General features: G+C 37.3%; 1 protein-coding gene across 33 annotated transcripts in view; it reads right to left on the bottom strand.

Moving 5' to 3' along the window:
* The window catches only part of FRYL (FRY like transcription coactivator), a 299,529-nt gene that overhangs the window by 84,336 nt on the left and 191,000 nt on the right, over positions 1–24,193 (bottom strand). For 14 of the 33 annotated variants that reach the window (XM_089325408.1, XM_089325401.1, XM_089325404.1 and 11 more), the window contains 13 exons: positions 24,076–24,177; positions 18,368–18,471; positions 18,065–18,173; positions 16,179–16,265; positions 13,751–13,922; positions 13,155–13,287; positions 9,781–9,888; positions 7,888–8,125; positions 6,781–6,966; positions 6,437–6,523; positions 4,457–4,725; positions 3,145–3,340; positions 1,678–1,802 (listed from right to left, as the gene is read on the bottom strand). In XM_089325408.1, coding sequence (XP_089181534.1) covers positions 1,678–1,802; positions 3,145–3,340; positions 4,457–4,725; positions 6,437–6,523; positions 6,781–6,966; positions 7,888–8,125; positions 9,781–9,888; positions 13,155–13,287; positions 13,751–13,922; positions 16,179–16,265; positions 18,065–18,173; positions 18,368–18,471; positions 24,076–24,177 — 1,916 coding nt within the window. Of the gene's footprint in view, positions 1–1,677; positions 1,803–3,144; positions 3,341–4,456; positions 4,726–6,436; positions 6,524–6,780; positions 6,967–7,887; positions 8,126–9,780; positions 9,889–13,154; positions 13,288–13,750; positions 13,923–16,178; positions 16,266–18,064; positions 18,174–18,367; positions 18,472–21,199; positions 21,245–24,075; positions 24,178–24,193 lie in introns of all 33 variants that reach the window. The other 19 variants (XM_051831505.3, XM_051831499.3, XM_051831500.3 and 16 more) reach the window with 3 other exon arrangements.

Consider the following 24,193-nt stretch of genomic DNA (forward strand, 5'->3'; position numbering starts at 1 on the left):
AGATTGCTTATTCTCACATGCCTTTTATATATATGTACTATTCTGCCACAGGGTGGGATACCATAATTTTCCTGTTTTATTACTGAATCATTAAATTTTATATAATTTTCTGTTACCAAAAGTACTAATTTGGTGAACAATCTGGTATCTTAATCATTTTTTAAATTTCTGGTTATCTCCTGGTTATCTCAAGCAAATAAATGGATAGTTTGAAGGGTATGAACTTCATGATATTAACAAATTTCTCATTGTTTACATTTTGATTTTTAAAATGGAAATGTCCTCAATTGTATAAACTTGGAAAAAAATTTTAAAGTAAAAGAAGAAAATAAAATACATCCATAACTTCATCATTTATGGAAAACTCAGTGTGGGTATTTGGTACAGTTGTCTAAGACACTGTTTGGGATGTCTGCAACTCTTTTTTCTTCTTAAATTGCCAGCTATCTAGATAGGTTTTCCATTCTGACTGCGCTGGGCTTCTAGGCCCAGGTTCCTGCTCTTGGGGGAAAGTTTAAACTTTAAGCTGAATTCCTTGGAGGTGAAAAATGAGACCACTGCTCCATGGCCTGTACAGGGATTAAACCCATGACCTTGGTGTTATCAGCACCATGCTCTAACCAGTTGAGCTAACTGGCCACAGTTGCCTGCAACTCTTATCAGAGTGCCTGGATGTGAGGCCCAGTTGTGCTCCTGAGCCCAGCTTCTTAGTAATACACACCTGGTAGGCAGCAATGACAGCTCAAGTAGTTGGGTCCCTGCCACCCACGAGGGAGCGTGGATTGAGTTTCCCGCTCCCAGCTTTGGCCTGGCCCAGTCCCACTTCTTGTGGGCTTTTGAGGAATGAACTAGTGGATGGGAGAACTCTGTCTCTCTGTCTTTCAAATAAGTAAATAAATAAATAAATAATTTTTTGAGACTGCTGCTATTTAAAGTATTCCTCATAATCATTTCTAACTATGGGATCTTTAAAAATCGAAATCCCTTTTATGTCTCACCCCTTTTCAGTTAGCACAATAATGTACTTATCCATCACAAAATGTTCTTCTGAAACTTCATTTATATGCTATTCTACACCTACAGCTATATTAAAATTTATTAACCTATGCTTTGTATATTTACCTTAGAGATAAGACATCAAAAACTACTTCATATCTACTGAGAAAATTCTCAAAAGAATAAATGCAGGGCCCTGCAGGCCACAACAAAGCAGAGCCTCAGGCAAAAACTGAAGAATTTGCTACATCAAGAATGATTTAAAATATGTACACAAGTATTTGAAAGATATTCCAATTCTCTTGAACAAGGAGGAAATGTGAGGTTTTAACCAATGCATGGAGATTTTAATCATTATTCAAATCACTATGTAAAAAAAATGAGTAGGAAAATATTAAAGATTCACATGGAATTCTATACTTTTAGAATATATTTATACATAATATTTTAATTTTCCTAGGAATTTTGTGACAAAAATAGAGTAAGTCTTAATTTGCTCAATAAAAATGAGGAAACAATGTCTCAAGCAAATTAAATAACTTGTTAAATGGCCAGCTAATTGATCAAAGTCGGACTGGTATGCAAGTATTGTAGCAAGTCCTCTGCCCAACTCAATCACACCTTCTCTCTAAGTAACGGTTACTATGGTAGTGTATAGAGAAAATGTGAGAAGATAATTACCTAAAAGCTCCTGGGTTGGTCCTGCCAAGACCTAGAACAAGGGATTCTGTGATTTCCATGCTCTCAGAGCGCATCATTGGAACTATGTGCTTAAACAGGGATGAAGGGGATGGGATGCCAATAATCTAGAAAAAAAAAAAATCACATTTATAGCAGCCACTAAGGATACTACATCCAAGTAAATATGACATGTTAGCAATCTTCGGTCAGCAACAATGCACAGATAAAACTTCAGTGTGAATGATGCTTCAAATTCTCCCATGGACTATATAATCTAAAAAGGTTAAATACAGCGTGGGCATTTACACTGGTGGTTAAGACACTCGTTAAAGCATGTGCATCCCACACTTGAGTGCCTGGGTTCAACAGCTGGCTCCAGCTTCCTGCTAATGCAGACTGGGGAAGGCAGCAGTACCGGCTCAGGTAGTAGGTCTTGCCACCTTCATGGGAGACCTGTACTGAGTTCCCAGCTGCCAGGTTCAGCCCTGGCCTCACCCTCGTCATTGCAGGCATTTGGGGAATAAACTAGCAGATTAGAGTTCTTTCTCTCTCAAAATAAAATAAAGTGGTTAAATTAATTTTTCCAATAGCTTACTGCAAATTCACTAATAGAACTTGTTTGTAGAACTCTAAATTTTTTACAGATACTATCAGGTACAGGCTGACTCCTTCCATGATATATTCTGTATCTCTTCTTGAACCTGAGTAAACCATAATTACTTATAAAATAGTCAGTGCTAAAATCTGACAACCTGGTCTTCATTCTAATTTCTCTAAATCATTCCATAGTGGTGTGTGTCATAACATAAAAATGATGAAACTGCTCAAGTATCCTTTCTATCACTACATGAGTTAGGGGAATTTAGATGATTCCTTTTAGGTACTACCAAGTGTGAGAATGGTAAGAACTAGAATAAAGGAAAATGGGTAGAATTTCTTTAAAAATATTCATCATGATGAATGAGTATAGGTCTTTCCCCCACAAAAAGAACTATGTATTAATGATACCAACTATGACTCCATAAAAAAGTGATGGAACTGAGGTTGGCAATGTGGTGTAGCAGGTAAATCCATGACCTGCAATGCAGTGAACCATGTGGGTGCCAGTTCACGTCCCAGTTCCTCCACTTCTGATCCAGCTCCCTGCTAATAGTCTGGCAGAAGCAGTGGAAGATGGACCAAGTGTTTGGGCCCCTGCACCACATTGGAGAGCAGAAGTTGTTCTTGGCTCCTGGCTTCAGCCAGTTGTGGCCATCTTAGGAGTGAAACAACGAATAGAGAGCTCTCTCTCTCTCACACACACTCTAACTTTCAAAGCAAATAAATCTTTAAAAAAAAGTGATGCAATTTCTTAAATTATTTTCACATGCGTTACTAGTAACCATTGTCCTCTTGCCCGTGAAAGGAAATGTTAGGCTACTCCTGTGACGGTGTTACTCAGATTCGGTGGTGGTCTGCAAAGCTCACTTTAGAGTCGATGCTGTAGCCGCTGTCGGGGGTAGACGCCAGCGTCTCGGGAGGGGAGCACCGCACGGAACCCGCGGATGCGGAGGACGATGCGGAGGTGGCCGCGCTGCAGCACAGGATCAGGTAGTTCCTCCACAGGCCCACGTACGAGTCGCTGCTCGTCGTGGCGCTGACTTTCTTGGCATTGATGGGGCTGCTGGGAAGAGAGAGAAGAAGATACACATGTTGTTTAAAAAAGTTTAGTTTAAAAACTAATGCTGCATTTCAAACAATTCAGGGAAGCATAAAATTTTTATTACTGGCATTAAATCTTTGCAGAATGGTATAAGATATAAATAAATAAGGCATTAGACTGAAAATTAAAGCATCTAACATAACCTAATATTCCTAAGACAAAAGGTAACATTTTATTGAGCTGCATTTAATAATTTTTTTAAAAGAAGATTTACTTATTAATTTGAAAGGCAGAGTGACAGGGCAGGGGGAGAAGGAGAAGGAGAGAGACAAGGGGAGAGGGAGAGAGACGGAGAGGGGGAGAAGGGGAGAGAGGGAGAGAGACGGAGAGGGGGAGAAGGGGAGAGAGGGAGAGAGAGGGAGAGAGGGGGGGGGAGGGAGGGAGGGGGAGAGGGGGAGAGGAGGAGAGGGGGAGAGGGGGAACGCAAGTGATAGCTTTCACCTGCTGGTTTACTCCTCAAATGGCTACAACGGCAGGGGCTAGGCCAGATTGAAGCTGGGAAACTGAATTCCATCTGGGGATCTCACATGGATGCAGGGGCCCAAGCACTTGGGTCATTTTTGCTGCTTTCTCAGGAGCATTAGCAGGGAGCTGGATCAGAAGTGGAGCAGCCAGGACTTGAACTGGTGCCCATATGGAATGCCCCCCCCCCCCGTTTTAATGCTGGCCCCTTTTGATTTTGTTAAAGGTTTATTTTACAATGTATTTTATTACTTCTTATATATGCTCAAAGTAGAAAGAAAAATAAGGCCACAGAGTTTGGTTTGCCTACTTTTCACACTTTATCTGTAAACTTATCTTTGTCCACATCCATCCTCATCTTCAGGTCCCTTCCTAATTCATTCATCAACACAGATTCACTGGACATATACTATGTGCAAAGCACATAATTACTTTAAAGAAACTAATAATTAAATTTTTTGATCCTGAATTATGTGAAATGTATGATGTCTGTAGGACATCAATGTAGTATAGCATGTTTTTTATGAGACTTCTACTTTGTGCCACTTTTCAAATACATACATTACCAAAGCTGACCAGCTATACATTTTCTAATCTACTAGGGAAATGACTTACTTTATATCAACCTGTGGAGACAACATCTGAAGTCTTGTGTATGCAAACATCCAAGCATAGCTCACAGCTGTAGAGCAGTGTTTAGGAAGATTTTCTTGCTTTAAAAAACTGGAGAGACTTATAATCCATGGGTCTTGGCCTTGGGTCACATGTGCAAAGATCCATATGTGTGATGGGCTAATCACATCGAACTGGTGGCTAATAGGAGAAGAGTTCCATTCTGCTAACGTCTGTAAATCTATTGAGCCAGGGCAATAGAGCAAAGTAGTCTATGTGAAGAAAAAAATACAGATTAATGCACGTTTCAATAACTTTCAAAGTTTTGCCATATGAATTGCTTTACCCTAGAGCTGGTATATTGATAGTTTCTAGAACCAAACATAATATGAGGCTTGAGGACGGCTTGAGTAAGTAGCGTATTCCTGAAAATTGCATGTAAGGTTTATTTTATGCATGTGCATACATACATGATTTTCTAGAGAGAGATTTCATGGCCTTCATTATTCTCAAAAGGGTCTATAAATCATCAAGGTGAAGAGCCACTATGTAAGTAATTCATATATGAATACTGACGCTGCCAGAGAGCTAAAAAGTGAGCAGCTGTCTTCCAGGGCTGATGTGACCTATCTATGTGTGAGTGAACAGACTGGAAAAGAGGCGCTTCCCCAGAGGTACATATTCTTAAATATCTATTCAGTAATATTCAAGCTCTTATACTGAAGAGACAAAGATTTGCCTTCAGAACAAATTATGTTTATGAAGCATGCTTTAGGCACCAGGAACAAGTCATCCATTACTCTTTGTTTGCATAACTGATGGGTAATAACCTAAAAGTTATTTAAACTGTACAAATTTTAAATTATCTTTGGTTTACAAAATGTTATTATTGGGGCCAGCACTTTGGTGTGGTGGACTAAACTTCCGCCTGTGGCACTGGCACCCCAAGTTCATGTCCCAGCTCCTCTTCCCATCCAGCTCTCTAATATGACTTGGGAGACCGGTAGAAGATAGCCCAAGTGCTTGGGCCCCTGCACTTGCATCAGAGACACAGAGGAAGTTCCTGGCTCCTGGCTCCTGGTTTCCGATCAGCTCAGCTCCGGCCATTGCAGCTATTTGGGGAGTGAACCAGCAGATGGAAGACCTCTCTCTCTCTCTCTCTCTCTCTCTCTGCCTCTTTCTTTGTCTATAACTCTACCTGTCAAATAAATAAATATAATTTTAAAAATGCTATTATTACCTCTCTTGGTTGTAGCTGACTCATAAGAAGCAGGTGTTATGCATAAAGCACATAAACCTCTTGTCCATGTGTTTGAAAATAAAAGGGAAAACATTTCAAATAGTAAAATGTATAGTTATTCCTTCATCAACCCTCGAATCTTTCTGTGACCTTTGATGTTTCTGTTATTCCAAACTCAACTAAGAAAGTTTCTATAAACTTTCTGTACAATGTGTTTGTAAAAATTATTTCTCTATTTGAATGAGTCAAATTACATATGACTTCGGCATAAAATACTATATATTTAACCAATGCACTTAAACTTATGTGATAAAGCAAACAAAAAATATTCATTAATGAGGTAGAAGTTTTGGTTTGAATTCCAACAGTTTTTTCTTAGTATTTTAACTAGTGTCTTTATGTCAAGAATATTACATGCCATAATAAATAGCAAATAGCCCATAATATCACAAACTTAAGGGAAACTTCTTACACTGGAATGAATTACACATTACATACAAAAATAATAAATTAATTTTATTTCTATGGGAAAGAGTACTAACAGCATAAACAAATGCCACTTTGTAAGTATTTCTTTACTTTTAAAGTACTTTATATTTTCAAAAATATTTCCTAATGTTTTATATTGTTAAAGAGATTCAAGTATGTATGCAAGGATATGCGTGTGTGTGTGTGTGTGTGTGCACGCGTATCCTTCTTCGGTCCCAAAACACAACTGAGTGGTGAGAAGTCATTATAGTTACCTGATCAGCCCCAGTGAGATGGATGAAGCTCTCAAGAATGGATGGACTCAGCCTATCCATCACATCTATGGCTAATTCATCATCACCCTACAAAAAAAGACATCATATGTCTAAAAAGAATTAAGAATGTGGAAGAAATGCTGCCAAACCCAAGGAAACATGGAAATTTTTTATGAGCACTATTTGTTACAAAGGGAATGGAGGGCAGGTGGATCATTAAGGCTCTGTCAAAAGACTTTGTTAAAAAGTAAATTAAACCTACAACATAAATAGGATACAGATGGATAAAAGAATAGTTTTCAAGTACTTCCATTAGACAACTAGATGAAATACCTAACTCTTACCTTAGGTATTTCCAAAAGTGCAAATAAAGCCCGAACCTCTCTGAGGACACTGACGGCTAATCTCCTAGTGGCAGGTCGACTGCTACAGAGAATGACAAGTGCAAACCCTTCGACCACATGGAACACGTTTGAGTATGGGCTTCGTTCCAGAGGAGGGGGATGAGACGCTCCGTTAGCTATACCATGCTTGAAAAAGGAACAAAATTATAAGATAAAGTAAAAAATATGTATGTAGAGATGTTCCGGCAAACCAGTTAATAAAGAATAAAGTAAATCACAGAAATTATGGCTACAGGTCTGCCTTGGCTCAAGCAATTTAAATAATATTTAATTTATAGTAATATAATTGGGTGCATTATAAAAATTTATAGCGTGCCCAGTGTGAAAAAGCACTCCCATGGCAGTCTAAATATGAATTCTGTACCCACCTTCTATCATTCTCTATTTTGTAACCTTTGAATTGCCAGGTAATCACTCTTCATCTCCTATTTCTATATGGAAGATGAGGGATTGGATAGTATCTTTCATGCACAAAGTGTGAACCAATAGCATGGCATCACCTGGGAGCTCATTAGAAACAGACTCTCAAGCCCCTGGTGATCTGTGTGCTCATTAAAGGTTGAGAAGCTGGCTGGCTCAGATGATCCTGCTCTAAAATTCTAAGGCTCTATGATTTGTAACATTATCATAAGTTAATAACTTGAGCACTTCGTATGGTTAAGAAGCACAGATACTGTATACATGAAACAGGGACTGGCGATGTGGATGAAACAATCAAATAATACAAACTGAAGATTCCTAAACATTATTAATATATCACCTTTAAAAAATTGGAGACACCCTAAACATGAGTGACAATTATCAAAACTTTCAATGAAAATTAAAACTAATTATTACTAAAGGAATTAGAATGGTTAAACACACAAATGCTAAATACATTTGCTACATAAACTATGGGAAAATTCAATTTAAGGGATTATAAAAACATAGAAAGTGAGTAATACTAATGAAATTTTTACTGTTTAAGAAAGTGAATCTGTATTAACATCATTACTAATCATTTATCACAAACCACATACAAAGGGATAAGACAAAATAATTTGGTACCTGTGAGTCCTGGTTTTTGTTATGCATTTGGGCTGCTTGTTTCCACTGATTTATTAATTGTACCAACATTTTTACAGCATTATCAAGAAGCGTGGGATGGACATCCGTCACCTCACGAACAATAAAATAAACAAATCCTGAAAGAACATCCTCCCGCCAATCTGGAAAATCAAGCATTAGTGCCTGCAGAGTATTGAAAGCCAGAGCACGCAGTTCTTCATCCATATGAATTGTGAGCCTACCAAGAACAAAATTCCATTAGAAGCCTCAAAACCTTTCCTATAGTTTTATCATCTAAAACCTAAAGCCAAGAACTTAAAAAAAGTATCTACTTAATTGTTTTGTGAGAAGATGATAGGATCCAGTGTTCATTTTTTGTGTCACATTCATCCTTAGGCTAGCCTATACGCATTTGTTTAAATTCATATATCAATCTATTTATACTAGTAGATATCTTTACTATAATTCAGAATAATAATTTTACCTCACCAACTGCTGTACTTTAGAAAAGAGTACAGATTCCATATAAAATTCTTTAATCGTTAAAATACATGCTGTTATCCTACAATCAATCAAAAATTATGTGCAATCACATAAGATCTTAGCACTGCCTCACATTTATTTAGTCCTTTACTTTGAGTGGACAGGATACAGTTTAATCATTCCTTACATGTTGCTGAAGTTAGCTAAAAATCAGACAGTGGACTGTGAAGGAAACAGAAATCAAGAAGGATTCAAGTGAGCAGAAATAATTCTTGTAGGTGAGAGTGAGAACAAATTTGGGGGTAACATCATAAATGGCGGATGCCTAGAAGAAAATGAAAATGTGTAGACTCAACATATAAAGCCTAAAGAAAGTTCAGACTAAGTAAATTAGAGAAGAGGCTATATAAAATTACCTTTTAAAGACATTAGACACTATATCTCAGTGAAGCCACCAATGTATAATACTATATAAATAGAAGTTTCTGATTTATGGTTGAAGAGGTTTGATTTGGTGATCACCTATAATGCCAAAAGCACTAGAGTCTAGAAACAGTGAGTAAGTAAGTAGGTAATGTAAAAATATGATAGAATTACATGCTTGGGAAGCTGGAGTTACCCATGACAGAGAAGGAAAGTTCTCTGGTTTAGCAAAAAGGGAAATAACATTGTCTTTTTTTGGGTGAACACAGTCCTGGTCTTCACTAAGCCAACTTTCAACTGATAATGAGACTGAAGAGAAAATGTTTTACGCCCAGGCAGATTTGGAAGTAAGCCACGAAGCAGCAGCAGTTACATCAGCACACTAGAAATAAACAGGGCCAGATGATTAAGGATCTTTAGCTCAGTGTTCAGTCCCTGATGATGGCACCAAGGGAGATACAGAGGGAGAGAAGCATGATAGTGTCCCATGAAGCTGACTTCAAAGGTTTTTAGAAAGTAAATCAAATAAAGGATTTAAAATGTCTTTAGTACTGCCTTTATAGATAGATAGATAGATAGATAGATAGATATGCACACATCTGAGACAGAGCAAGCAAAACAGACAGAAAGGGAGAGATAAACACAAAGTTCCCATCTACTGATTCAGTTCTCAAATGCCCACAATGGCCAGGGCTGGACAAAGTCTGAAGTCAGAAGCCAGAAACTCAACCCAGGTCACTGATGTGGATGGCATCTTCCAGGTTCTATATTAACAGGAAGCTGCAGCCAGGAGTCAAGAGCCACAGCCAGGCTTCAAACCCAAGTACTATGATAATAGGGATTTGGGCATCCCAAATGGCAGTTTAACTCCTAGACTAAATGCCCTCCCCTATTACTGCCTTTATAGTGATAATAGTTAAGAGATATATTAGAAATGAAAAGGGACACAAAGACATAAAAATTCATACAGCAGTTATTCTTACTTACCTTGCTAATAATTCAATGAGATCAGTTCTGCTCATACCATCAGGAATCAACCTTGGAATAGCAGCAATGCAAGTTCTAAACAAATCAATTTTGGGTTTTCTTTCTCCCCTGAAAAATATATCACAACAGGATTTAATAAGAAGTATGTTACACAGACACAAATATGAGGATATTTCAAAAAGATCATAGAAAAACACAATTAAAAAGTTTTAAATTTTATTTTACTTTTAAAGATTTATTTATCTGAAAAGCAGAGTGACAGAGGGAGACCAAGACAGAGAGAGAGATCTTCCACCTGCAGGTTCACCCTTCAAATGTCTGCAACAGCCAAGGCTAGGCCAAAGCCAGGAGCCAGAACACCATCTGGATCTCCCTGGTGGGTGGCAGGGACAAAAATACTTGAGCTATCACCTGTTGCCTCCCAACCACATTAGCAGGAAGCTAGATAGTAGGGAGAGGCAGGACTCAATCTCAGGTACTCCAATACGGAATGTGGGCATCCCAGTTGGTGACTGAATCCACTGTACCACAACACCAGCCCCAGCTAAATTAATTTAAAAATCTGTGCATAGGACTGGCGCTGGGGCACGGTGGGTAAAACCACCTCCTGCAGTGCCAGCATCCCATATGGGCACTGGTTTGAGTCCAAGCTGCTCCACTTCTGATCCAGCTCTTTGTTATAACCTGGGAAGGCAGTAGAAGATGGCCCAAGTCCTTGGGCCCCTGCATCCATGTGGGAGACATGGAGGAAGTTCCTCGAACCTGGCTCTAGATCAGATCAGCCCAGCTCCAACAGTTGAACCAGTGGATAGAGGACTTCTTCCCTCTCTGCCTCTGCATAACTTTGCCCCTCAAAAAAAAAAAAAAAAAAAACTGCACACAATTTTTTCATAATACACAATTTCTGTGAATTTTGAGGACCCCTATTATGCATGGATTTCAAAAGCTTTTGGACAAAATGAACTTATTTTTTAATTCTATTTTTCACACACATTTTGAATTTCCCTAATACAATTTAACTCTACTATATTTTCTTCTAGTTATTCAATAATTTATTTTAAATGTCTAATCTCTTACTTCACTAATTTGTATTAATATACATTTATAAATATTCCATATTTCAGGTTGAGGCTTTTGGTTGGTTTATTTTATCCCAATTGTTCTCCAGTTGGCCTAATAAAATAATCCTTGTATAGAAGAGAATTTGGGGGCCGGCACTGTGGCGCAAAGGGTAAAGCTGCCGCCTGCAGTGCCAGCATCCCATATGGGATCTGGTTCCAGTCCCAGCTGCTCCACTTCCAAGCAAGCACTCTGCTATGGCCTGGGAAAGCAGCAGAAGGTGGCCCAAGTGCTTGCGCCCCTGTACCTGCATGGGAGACCTGGAAGAAGCTCCTGGCTCCTGGCTTCGGATCTGCGCAACTCCAACCATTGTGGCCATTTGGGGAGTGAACCAGTGGACAGAAAACTCAATCTCTCTCTCTCTTTCTCCCTCTCTCTCTCTCTCTCTCTGTGCCTCTGCCTCTCTGCAATTCTGCCTTTCAAATAAATAAATAAATCTTCAAAAAAATTTATCTTAAAAAATAATTTGGAGGTTCTCAGTATTTCGGGTCAGTATTTATTACAGTGGCAATAAACTTGCTACCTCCTTTTGGAAATTTTCATAGCCCTTGCTCTTATTAATTAATTAATTTTTTTAAACACACTTGCCTCTTACCTCTAAGATCCGTTTCACTTATTTGAGGCAGAGGTAGGCATTTTTTTTTTAAGATTTATTTATTTATTTGAAAGGTAGAGTTACAGAGAGGCAGAGGCAGAGGCAGAGGCGGCGGCGGTGTGTGGGGGGGTGTCTTCTACCTGCTGGCTCACTCCCCAAATGGCTACAACAGCCAGAGCTGGGCATATCGAAGCCAGAAGCCAGAAGTGGATGCAGGGGCCCAAGGACTTGGGCCATCTTCTACTGCTTTCCCAGGCCATAGCAGAGAGCTGGATTGGAAGTGGAACAGCTGGGGCTTGAATTAAATACGCTTAGTTTTTTCATACCAAAAGCAGGGCTCAGTCACCCTTGCCAGTTTCTAGTTCTACCTGCCATTCTGTCTGATCTAGACATCTACTTCTGTTTGGTGGCAGCCAACCTATGGGGCAGCTACATACAACCCATGTGACACGTCCCCCATGCCCTAGGCATACACTTCAGGGACCACCTTTCTGTCACAGCACCACCTCCTGGAACTCAGGCTGCCTTGCTTTCGGCCACCAATTAAAAATGCTCAAGGGAAACTTGTTTGGACAAGGCCCTGGATCTGATTGAGGTGCTGGTCTACAGGGTCCTTTCTCCCTCTTTCCTTGTGCTGCCTGACCTCTGGATGTGAGACTTCCAAGCATGCTGTGTGTAAATAATCTTCATTTCCAATGCCGTCTCTCCTAATCATTGAAGGGGCATTCCCTATCTTAAAAATCCAAGGCTGAAACACACTGGAAGTGAAACTCCAACTGATGGTGATGACGTGCTGACTGCGGATTGGTGATGCTGCTGCCAATCAAGAGGCTACATGGACAGTGAGAAGAAGTGAATGGAGGCAAATTTACCAACAGAAATAAGCAAAGCGGATCTGGGGAAAGGAGAAAGATTTTCCATGGAAGTAATATATGCAAAACACTTCACATTAAAGAATATATTAGTCTCAGATATATTAGTATACAAGAGTATCTACTACTTCATATAAGTACATTGAGAGACTGAATGTCCAATTTGGTGTTCTAAGACATGTAATGCAAATATTAATATGCCCACAAAAATATTCCCCCTTAGAGAGAATATAGATGCTTTCTAGCACATAAAAGAAATTGTCACCATAAAATACATCTCCTGGTGGAACGATAAGGGAGAAATATGGTAGGGAAACAAATCCTGACAAGACTGAGCGTTGTGGGGATGAGGTCTTATTCCTCATCCTAGTTTTTCCTTCTGTATCTCCTGGTTCTCAGGAAACAAAAATACCAGAGTTTAGAATTTTCAGAATTTTAAGATTATTATTATTTATCAGATTTCTGGAAATAAGAGTACTTATCTGAGTCAATAAATGCATCAAACCCACATACATCTGGGGTCACACTAGGATTTCTATAGTGTCTTGTCACTGGCAACAAACTACACCAGGACTCAGGGTGACTTCTGCTGTATACACTAGTTTGACAGCCCTTTAAAGAATAAAAATTGAGCAACATGGGAAAAAACATTGCATAAAAACTGCAGCAGATGGGCTATGGGAGAACTCCAAAAGGAGAAAGTAAGGAGACAGGTAAGTAAGATTCAACCATCTGCACTCTGTTATGAAAACTGAAGCAGCAGTGAAGGTAAATCATTTACTACATACGTAATCATATCTTCAGGCTCCTTGTTAGACATCTGCACGCTCGTCATACACATCGGTCTCCCAACTTCTTTGTCTAAGTGTCGGAGAATGCTATCCAATGCTTTTCTTACTTGGGGATAGTACACTGACATTCCTGGACGGGGGAGGGGGGAAGCTCACAGTTAGGAAACGCCAGCAGTGACATGAAGAATATCCAGTTACTTTCTGTTATAAAAGCCCATCCATTTTTAAATGACATCAGCATATCGTTCTCACAAAAGGAGTTTTGGCTGTGAATATTCTTCTCCCTGATGATCAGCTTCAGGATATGCAATAATTAGAAATCGTGTAAAAATTATGCAGGGAACTAAAATTAATTTGAAGAAAATACAAAATGCAATAAATAGCATCTTGTGAGAAGACATGGTTTAACCAGAAGATTCTTACATGAACACTTGTATGTTATCAGAAATATATTCATTTTGCATTTCTCTATATACTGAAATAACTGTATTAGGCAAATATATACAATTTATACTTGATTGCAATTTCTACAAAACATAAAACTGGTCCTGTAGCTGATCGATTAGAAAGGACTGAGACTATTTAACACTCACCGATGACTTTTGCTTCTTCATCTGTCAGGGTTTTGTTGAGAAAAATTTTCTTGACCCGGAGAGTGTTCCCTGAGGGCAGAATCACTCCCGTGGTCGGCATTGGTGGCTCCCCATCCTTCTGCTGCAAACTGTCCGCTATCACGAGGAAGACTCTGAGGCCGATGTTCATTCTCTTCAGAGAAAAAAGTTTCACAAGGAAGAAACCACAATTATCTTTTTTTAGTGTTAGAAATATCTCATCAAATTACACTGGGGGGATGGAAGGAAGGAGGTCAGAAGGGAAACTAACTTTCTTGTCCCACATTTTTAGCCAGTTCAGGCCTTAAAGTTTGCTTTCTTGTCAGATCCCACGTACTACCCATACCCTTCAGAGGTCCACTGGCTCTTCCGTTCTCAGGCTTACATCAAGCCTCTCCCACCCTTCTTCATTTGTCCTATCTTCTTGTAATCACCTTGTCTCCTCCCCTCTCTAAGCACAAAATTTATCTCCTACTCAAAAAAGAAAAAACATAAACTTCACTCAGTCTGACTATGAATCAGACGGTCTACTTGTATCTGTACCTCTTTTTCCCCACCTTTTGCTTTTGTTAGAGTCTGGTGGGTGACAGTCATCCTTATTAGAATCCCAACTGCTCTTACATTTTCTGTAACATTGTACCATCAATTATCACTTCGCTTTCTTGCATCTCCCACATTTCTCTTTCAGCAGAACACACCCCAATTCTCAGAACTATACTATTTTCATGGACAAAACCCTCATCCAAGGCTTTGCTAAAGTTAATTGTCTCTCTTCAGTGGCTGCATTGCTCAGGACTGGGGGCCTTTTTCAGTATCCTATTTGGTATTTGAGCAGCATGGCCACTGTCAAGTGTTCCTTCTCTTCTGACAGAGTCCCTTCCTTGAACAGTTGTGTGTCACACTTGCTGTCATCTCTACCTGTGTTTTAGGCTTAACCTTCTTTACCTGCATGAAATGTCTCAGGAAATGGACCTCATAGGCTGCTTCTCCTATCATTATGTGTTCTCTCCCAAAGCAAGTTAGCAAGTTCATACATTTACAAGGATTCAATTTACCATTCAAACCAGATCACCTGCAAATTTTGTTTTTTAAAGTGAATATTGTTCAAGTTGAGTTTATACAGCCACAGTGGTGAGTTTTGTTTTGTTTTCTTTGTTTTTGGTAAATTTTTAAAATTATTTTTTATATAAAAGCAACAAATCTCATGTATTTCATATATATAGTTTTAAGAAACCCACAAATTTTAAGCCCAGCCTCTCCTCTCTATGCAGACCCCAGATACATCTGATACCTCAGTTTACACATGTCCAAACCAAACATATGGCCTTCTCCCAAAACTGGGTTCTTTGCTTTTGTTTCTTTTCTTAGTGAATAGTCTCCTATGTGCACCACCACTATCCCAGGCCAAAGTGCCATTATCTCTGACCTGCACTGCTGGTCTCTAAAGTAGAATATTGCATCTCAGCGGGCAAGGAAGTTGGGTTACAGGAAGAAAATAAAACTTTTATTTATATACTTTTGTTATATAAATAAGATTAAGTTTTACTCATCACGATATATGATGTTGTGCTAGTACCCTCCCATAGTCTAAATATCAGAAGGCGTCTTCAGTTTTATGATTTTTGTTGCTGGAAACCATGTTAAGTAGGTTATCTACAAAAAGTCCTGTTTCCCCACATTGAAAATTTGTGAGTAATTATTAATCTATCACAAAAACTCTACAAATGAAAACTTCCAATATCTTACAATCAATTTGTTAACCACACAAACATATACCTTAGGATTTGACTATAAGAAGGACCAGCAAAGTTATTATAAATAGAACATGTATTTTGCTTCTTTTAATTCTCAAAAGTCACTAGCTCCCAATAAGCAATTAACAAGATGTTTTGTAACATCCTGAAAATTTAATATCTAAAGAGTAAATCAGAGTTTACTAGTGAATAATGGGGCTACAGAATTAGGACACACATTTATCTTCTGTTGTTTAGTTTTGATTGTAAGCATCACCTAGGGAAAAGGATTTGTGTCTACTTTTTCTCCAACACTTACAACAATGGCTGACTCCTTTTAGGTGCTCAGTAAATAGTGAATGAATGATATTTACTAAAGAACAACTTACATATACATAATCTGAAGTAAATGAAAGCTGAGCTCATGTCACAAGTTTCTGAAGACAGCTGAATTGGCTAATGTGAAAATTTCCCTCTATGATTCTCACCATGCTTAGTACTGCTATTAGCCCATTCAGCTGGTGATAAGAAAGGTTAAATTACGTATCCTAGATCACAACTGTGGTTAAAGGTAGAGCTGAGACCTGGACCTAACAGTGAGTTAGTATTCCAGAAACTGTACTCAAAAAAATCAAGAGCATACAGTAATACGTTACTAAATTACATATCATTTTTACCTCTGGATTAATGGTGAAAGTTTTGGTAGATTTTCCAACACTGAGAAGATCAAATATTATTTCTTTCATTGCAAAATCCAAACGTTCCTAGGAAAAAACTTAAACCAATTAGTAAATCCTTGAACTTGCTATTGTATGTAAGATTAAAGCTAAGAATTATACATATAATGACAACAATACAAGTTTGTGTCTCTAAAAGTCCATAAATCTAGGGGCCAGTGCTGTGGTGCAGTGGGTAAAGCCACTGTCTATAACGGTGACATCCCATATGGGTGCCAGTTCAAGTCCTGGCTGCTCCAGTTCCATTGCAGCTCCCTGCTAGGGCTTGGGAAAGCAGTAGAGGATGGCCCAAGTGCTTGGGCCTCTGCACCCACATGGGAAACCAAAAAGAAGCTCCTGGCTCCTGACTTCGGATAGGCTCAGCTCTGGTCATTGCAGTCACTTGGGGAGTGAACGAGCAGTTGGAAGACCTCTCTCTCTCTACCTCTCTCTGTAACTCCACCTCTCAAGTAAATAAATAAAATTCTAAAAAAAAAAAGTCCATAAATCTAGCTGAATAGAAAAAACACACACGAATTAAAACATATTTCTCTATCTATCTATCTATCTATCTAATATTACCAGATAATTGAATACCCAAATCAATAGTATAAAGTTAAATTTTTTTTGAGAGGCAGATAGAAATGAGTGACTCACTCCCCAGATGCCCACAACAGCCAGGGTTGGATCAGGCCAAATCCTGGAGCCAGAAACCCAATCTGGGTCTCTCATATGGGCAACAGGGACCCAAGTACTTGTGCCATCGTCTTCTGGCTCCTAGGATATCCATTTCTTCTGAAGCTTTTGATTTTGTTTTATTCTAATTATTTTTTTTAAAGATATTTTATTTATTTGAAAGGCAGAGTGATGGGAGAGGGAAAGACAGAGAAAGAGACCTTCCATCTGCTAGTTCATTCCCTAAATGGCCATGAAGGTCAGGTCTAAGTAAGGCTGAGGCCAGGAGCCAGGAACTCCATCCAGATCTCCCACATAGGTGGCAGGAGCCCAAACACACGGTCCATATTTTACTGCCTTCCCAGGTGCGTTAGCGAGGAGCTGGATCCGAAGTGGAGCAGCTATCACTGGAATCAGCACTCCAATAACGGGATGTTGGTGTCGCAGGCAGCAGCACAACTTGCTGTGCCACAACACTGGCCCTGTTTTCATTTTTAATTTACTTATTTTATTTATTTGAAAGGCACAGAAACAAAGAGAGAGAGATTTTCCATTTGCTAGTTCACTCCCCAAATGTCTGCAACAGCTGGGGCTGGGTCAGGCTGAAGCTGGTAGCCCATAACTCCCATTTGGGTGGCAGGGACCCAGCTGCCTCTAGGGTCCACACCAGCAGTAAGCTGGAGTCAAGAGTGGAGGCAGGACTTGAAGCTAGTACTCCAATATGAGAGAGATGCAGGCATCTTAACCACTGTGCCAAATATCTGTCCCACTTAGAACTTCCTGATGTATTCTTGTTTATACAAGCTGTAAGTAATTTACTGTAATAAGAATGGAGTTTTTAAAATGTTTAACACATAGAACACGGTGACATTTATTAACACTGAGTAGTGAAAATAAACATTCACATAAAATACAAACTTAAAAGAATGCTAATAATATTTTGTGAAAAAATAAGTTTATTTATTTTGGTGTAAAAAGTTTTTGAAATCCATGCATGGTTGTTTATCTAATATGTATTTTCTACAACCCTTCTGAAGAGCCCTTGTATACATGGATTTCAAGTTTTTGCCCCAAAGTAAACCTTCAATTCTCATATTAATTCCGCTTTTTCATGAGCTTTTTGAAGTGCCCTTGCATATACATATGAGTGTATTAGGAGTTGAAGCACTCACCTGAGCAATGAACTGAATAATCTTCACAAATATGTTGAGAGGTGTGTCACGAGGAACCACACTTCGCGAGCCTTTTGGAAAAAGTGCTGACACTATGCTCATAAGACGACTGTAGGAACAAAGATTTAGTTATAATGAGAGTAAGACATTAATAGTATATTAGCAAGACATTCTTTCCTATTCTGCATAATATGTCAGGAGAGTTACATTGTTCTACCAGGTATTTTATAACTCTGACTAAAATTCCCTTAGTGTGAATTTTTTAATAAGGTTTTATTTAAAATGCAAAACAAAGGCACTCACCTTTGAGTTACAGTGTTGCTTTCACATTTTATTCTAATTACATAAACCCACAACAATCTATACAAAGATTCCAGTGCAACTCGAGACATTTTAGGGTCTTTATTCTATTTGAAAACAAAAGAGAATAAAATACTTATTAAAATACTTGCAATCATTTGAGATCAAATACATTTTCTGTCAACAACTAAAAGCCCTCAACTTTTTATTATTATTATTAACCTAAAAAGAGTCAAATGAGTACATATCTTGTAAGTGGTAAGTCTGAGAAGTCCTCAAAAGCTCCTGCAAAATGCCCATTATCTTTTCACTTCATTTGTCCACATTTGAAGCTCTTTGGATAGATAGATAGCTCAAAAGTGACTATAATCAAGGAAATTCTGAGCCTTTCCTTTCTTTCACAGTAAAATACTAGGATGTTTTTAATGATTTCAAGAGCTCCAAAATAATACATATATCAACTTATTTGATAAATAGTTCACATAATATTGGGAGGGAAGGGATCTTTAAAAAGTTCATGGAAAATACACATTCTGAAAAAACTTTGCATGGATTTCAAAAAAATTTTGCATCAAAATAGCTATCTTTCAATTCCCTTTTCCATGAACTTTCTGAAGTATTCTTGTGTTGATATAATAACAGAAGGATTACTCATTCTTAGAGTAATTCATTTGCAGCCCATAGGCAGTAAAAATAGAGAACACCAAACAGTATTATAGTCATTGCATTTATAAAGTAAAGCGAAATAGTACCGAGTTTATATCCTTATGAAAGATGGGGAGCCAAGTACATGGACTCTGGAGTTAGAAACAAAGGGGCTCACATCCAAACCCTGTCCCTGGGCACTGCTATAACTTGGTGTGCCATGAAACCCTCATCTCCACAATAAAGAAATCATGGTACCTGCCTCACAGATTAACAAGCTTAATCTCTGTAGAGCACTTGGAACACAACATAGAACATGCTCAATGTTCACTAGGTATCACATGTAATACTGTTTTTTATTTATAATTGGAATATTTTTGGAATTATTATTACTTAAAACATCAGGAAATTATTCCATATCAATTATAATTTGACTACAAACTTTTTCTTCATTCTGTTATAAGAACTAAAGTCCTCACATGAACATAATCATGTTACAAACTTTGTGAATTTTGAAAAGATAGCTAATAACTTTCTTTATTAGGAAAAAACTCTTCATACATCTGTTGATTGGTTGTGGAAGACATTGATTGATTCATAAATTTATAAGTTAAAATTTGGCTTGTAGGATATCTTACTGTTAAACAATTTTTTATATATATGGCAAGTAACAAAAATTTTTTAAAATACTTTATACATTCTATTTTGTTGTCTTCCCTAAGATACAGATTAATGGATATCTATTTGATATGATTTAAAAGCAATACAAAAAGACAAATAAGAAAGTTTTTAAAAAGGACATACCCACTAAAAAATGTATCAAGATAAAGATTTAATAGAATTAAGAGTGGAAAGTCAAGTACTCCATTGGTAAGAGCCTTAGTATCGATTCCTCTCTCCATTGCGAGATCCATAAAGATCCCAAATATCAATTAAACTTCCCAAGTAGCTTTCTATTATATTTGTTGCCAATACAACCAAAGTAACATAGATTGTGTGCTATTAACGTAACAATCAAGCTTTTTTGTAGTAATTTAACAAAACATAACTTTCCTTTCAATTATTTAAATCATCAGATATCAAATTATGACTTGAGCCAAGGGCTGGGAAGACAGAGATGAACAGAGCAGAGAAGATTTTTAGACCAGGGAAGATATCCTGTACGAGACTGTCATGGTGGATTCACATTAAGATCCAAGAGTACTTCAAAAGGTGTGTGGAAAAATGAAAATAAAGATAAATTTATTTTGGTGTCAAAAAATTTCTGATATCCATGAATAATTTTTTCATAAAATACACTTTCCACAAACTTTTTCAAGGCCCTACATATACTCGACCAAGCCACAGAATGCAAAGCACCCAGAATGAACCTTAATGTAAACCATGGGCTTTGGGTAGCAACATTGGTTCAGCCATTGTAAGAAATGCACCCCTCTGGTGCCGGCGCTGATGATGGGGTAGGCCACGCAGGAGTGGGAGTAGAGGTATCTGGACACCTCTGCGTTCTCCTCTCAAGTTCATTTGTGAACCTAAAGCTACTGCTACTATAAAAGAAAGTCTTCGAAACCTTACTTCAATTAGATTTTTAGGTATACACCAAATAAAATTTTCATATTAAAATTTCAAAATATCAAGCAAAGTTATACATCAAAAATATTTAAGCCCTATTCCATGCAAAAACTGTTCTCATATAAATGACTGGATGATCTTATATGACTTTTGTTCTCATTTTATATGTCTCTTCAATTTTTTCTGCTGTGAACTTACAAAACAATTTGTTTGAAGCCGAGTCAAAAAGTTTCTAAAAAAAACTCATTCTTCAAAATCATATTCAAAATCTAAGCTACTGTCTCCTTAACTTCATAGGAAAAAGTTTTTAACATTCATTTATAACTGCAAGATAATGTAAATCAAAGTATTTTAAAATGTTGGATTTCAGCATCACTTCTTACATTCCTCTTCTTGAGGCCACATTAACATGAAAACCTTCTGCCTTTCAAATTAAACAAATCTTTTTTTAAAAAAATATTGAACCTTCGGCAGAATGCACCTGCTGTGTGCTACTCTTCTTTTACAACACTAGAAGCAGGTCTGAATAAATACATGCAATGCAGCAATGGGTAAAGAAAAACAAGTCACACTTACAGGAAACAAAGCAGTATTTTACTTTGTAAGGTCAACCCAACTCACCTGGAGTGTTTCTATTTGTTTTCTGATACTGTTGTTAGATGGCATCTAAATAAAGCAATGTGAGACAGCAAACATAAACATGAGATGCAGCACATGCATGTTAGATGAAAATAAGCACAACACAAGACAGCTCTTCACCAAGGTCTCTATTTAGAAGAAATTTGAAATGTCTAAGACAGTGGCTAGAAACGCTAAGAAAAAGATTCTACAATTTGGAGAACAGGGTACATATCTGCAGTACTCAAACTAAGAAAAAACAGCTAAATTTTCAGTTACCTAATTCTTGCTCTCGAAGCACTGCATGTGAGTTCTAACACATTTAATTATTTAAAAGAAAATAAGCATAGACTATATAGAAAAAATTTTCCACATTATTTGTATATAATGTTTACCCTTATTAGTCCTTTCTTGATTATTCTTCAGAAACTTAAGACCAATTTCCATATAAATTCTTAAATTGATATAAAAATATAAGAATGGGAAGCTACCAAATTCTTTCAGAACAAAAATTTTAAAATTTAGTGCTTCATTGAAAAATCAAGTGATAGTCTCTCACATGCTATTTACAGGCATAAAAGAAGAAAGCCTATTTTTCATGGTCACCAATTTTAAAAGTTGGTATGGTAATTATTTTTTAACTGCAGTATTTTAAACTGCCTTGAAAGTTCACCAAATTTATTCTTATGGCTCCAGAAAGTAATGCCTTTTTAATTTCCAAAAATTACAGCCAAAATGTTTTCTTAAAATATTCAGTATAGCAACATTCCTCACAGTACATTCAAAAGTGGCAATGTGCACCAGAAAGGTCAAGAATTATGGAACTGAATGAATCTGGAAGCAAATCTAGTCCTCTCACTTAATGGCTCCCTAATTGTGGGTTACTTACTTATCCTTTTCACCCTCAGGTATGGTGAAAATTATATGAAATACTATATTTAGAGAATCTACCTAGTATCTAATAAGTATTAATAAAAAGTTATCATAAGTGGTCTACTAATAAAAAATGTTTTAGATTTTTTGAAACCCAGAGATTACATGAATCTCAAAACAAGATAAACATAGGTAAGACTTGCATCTTGGATTGATTTTTCCTATATACTCATATGATACAAATAAATTATAACTGTTACAGTAGATAACTAGCATATTTTTTCCTGAGAATGTTTAGCTCCTTACCTCAACTATGTAAAACAGCCACATTATCTAAAACTTGACAGGAGAAATTCATAAAATTTCTGCTGAATAGAGCCTTAATGTAAGTTAAGGGTTAATGCCAAGACAATCATATTCCAAATATTCATGCTAAGTGGCTCTTATCTCCTTTAGCCTGGCAGGTTGACATAGCCATTAACAAAAATGGACAATATGCCAGAAATATTTAACAGAGGGAAGGGTTCAAAGAAAACAGAGCATTTTAAATTAAAGCCTTAAAACCAAAACAAAACAAAAAAGGTTAAGGTACTGCGAAAGTATTGCAAATATGTTAGGTGGAAACGTATATATATAAAAAAAATTCCAACAAGCCAACAGAAAAAGTATGAATAGTCATGAAACAAAGCAACCTCCTGGAAACACTTAAATGCAGGTCTTAAAAATAGCCTACTTAATATATGAAAATCTTCATGACCCAGAAAATGACAAATTCCCTTTTAGTATCTATATCTGTATAAGTTATCCAAATACAAAAACTAGTATAACATAATTAGTTAAACACAATTAATCTCTTGGTTACATGACATAAAGAGTTTAATCAGCTTGATATGAGCCGGGAATTTTCACAAAAAAAGCAAAGAGGGTATATACATTCTCATCCAAACATGAACACTGTCAATACATATATAGGAAGAAAATAGACAAAAAACATTTTTCAAAGACTCATATATATCCTATGGACCTTATTAATGAATCAAAGCAGTGCTGAAAATGATAGGTAAAATCACGAGAAATATTTATAGGATAACATCCTACAGATCATTCCTGAAGTAGGAAAGAGGGACCAGTTCAATTTCACAGCATCACAACAGAGAGAGGTCATTTAATGTCGTGCACCTTGGCTGCGTTATCTTCGAAGTATGAAGTGTTCAGTCTCAAATCTAACTCAGAGGAGTAACAGGAAATGAAATGTCATGTATGCAAATGTTTCTATCACTTATAAGCAAATATTCAAATAGACTCACCTAACTATGCTCGAATTTAGAGTATTCAAATAGAGCTTTCGCATGCCATGCAGGCGAGAGTACCCCTACCTTCTGTGTCCCACACTAGGGAAGGAAATAGTCCTTGTTATCTCTCACAGTTTTGATTGCAATCCTGGGAGAGACTGAACATGGCTGTGTCGAACCATGTTAATAACAAGTAGCCCTTCATCTCAGTCCCAGTCTCTTCAGGACCGTTTACATTGCTGGGGATCCAGGACCCCACTTTCAGGTGTGGCTGGACACACTTGCATTAAATGTACTTTTAGTGATATTTTATTGTCAGTGCTTTTTTCGTATTGCTCAGACTTGAGCTTACATGACTGGGTTGTCTCAAAACAAAACACAAAGTAAGTGTCAGGAGTTTTGTCAGATAAAGTGAATACTCTATAATTCTAATGGAAATATTCCTGGATCTAAGATAACATATACAAGAATCATTGAAAATGTACCAATTTGCATTCATTAAAACAACATAAATTCTCAGATTAACATTTTATTCATGTCTACATATGTGTCCTTATAGAAGAAATAAAATATACATAAGAAATGCAGCAAAGTATTACTATTCGAGGGTACCAACAGTAATGAAACTTTATTATTATACACTGCTCAATGTATGTACATAAGTGAGAAAGTCATAATCAGTGTTTACAGGTCAGCAATGTGATTATGTCTTACCTTTAAATGTGACAAACAGTTCTGTAGGAAAATATGCCAGTTATTTAAAAAAAATTGCTTCTGACTGACACATAAAAGGCAGGTAATTAGCGGATATAAAGCCTACAGGAGACAGAAA

This window comes from Oryctolagus cuniculus, chromosome 2 (genome assembly GCF_051225735.1).
Source record: "Oryctolagus cuniculus isolate XC-2025 breed Fujian yellow rabbit chromosome 2, ASM5122573v1, whole genome shotgun sequence".
Taxonomy (NCBI): domain Eukaryota; kingdom Metazoa; phylum Chordata; class Mammalia; order Lagomorpha; family Leporidae; genus Oryctolagus; species Oryctolagus cuniculus.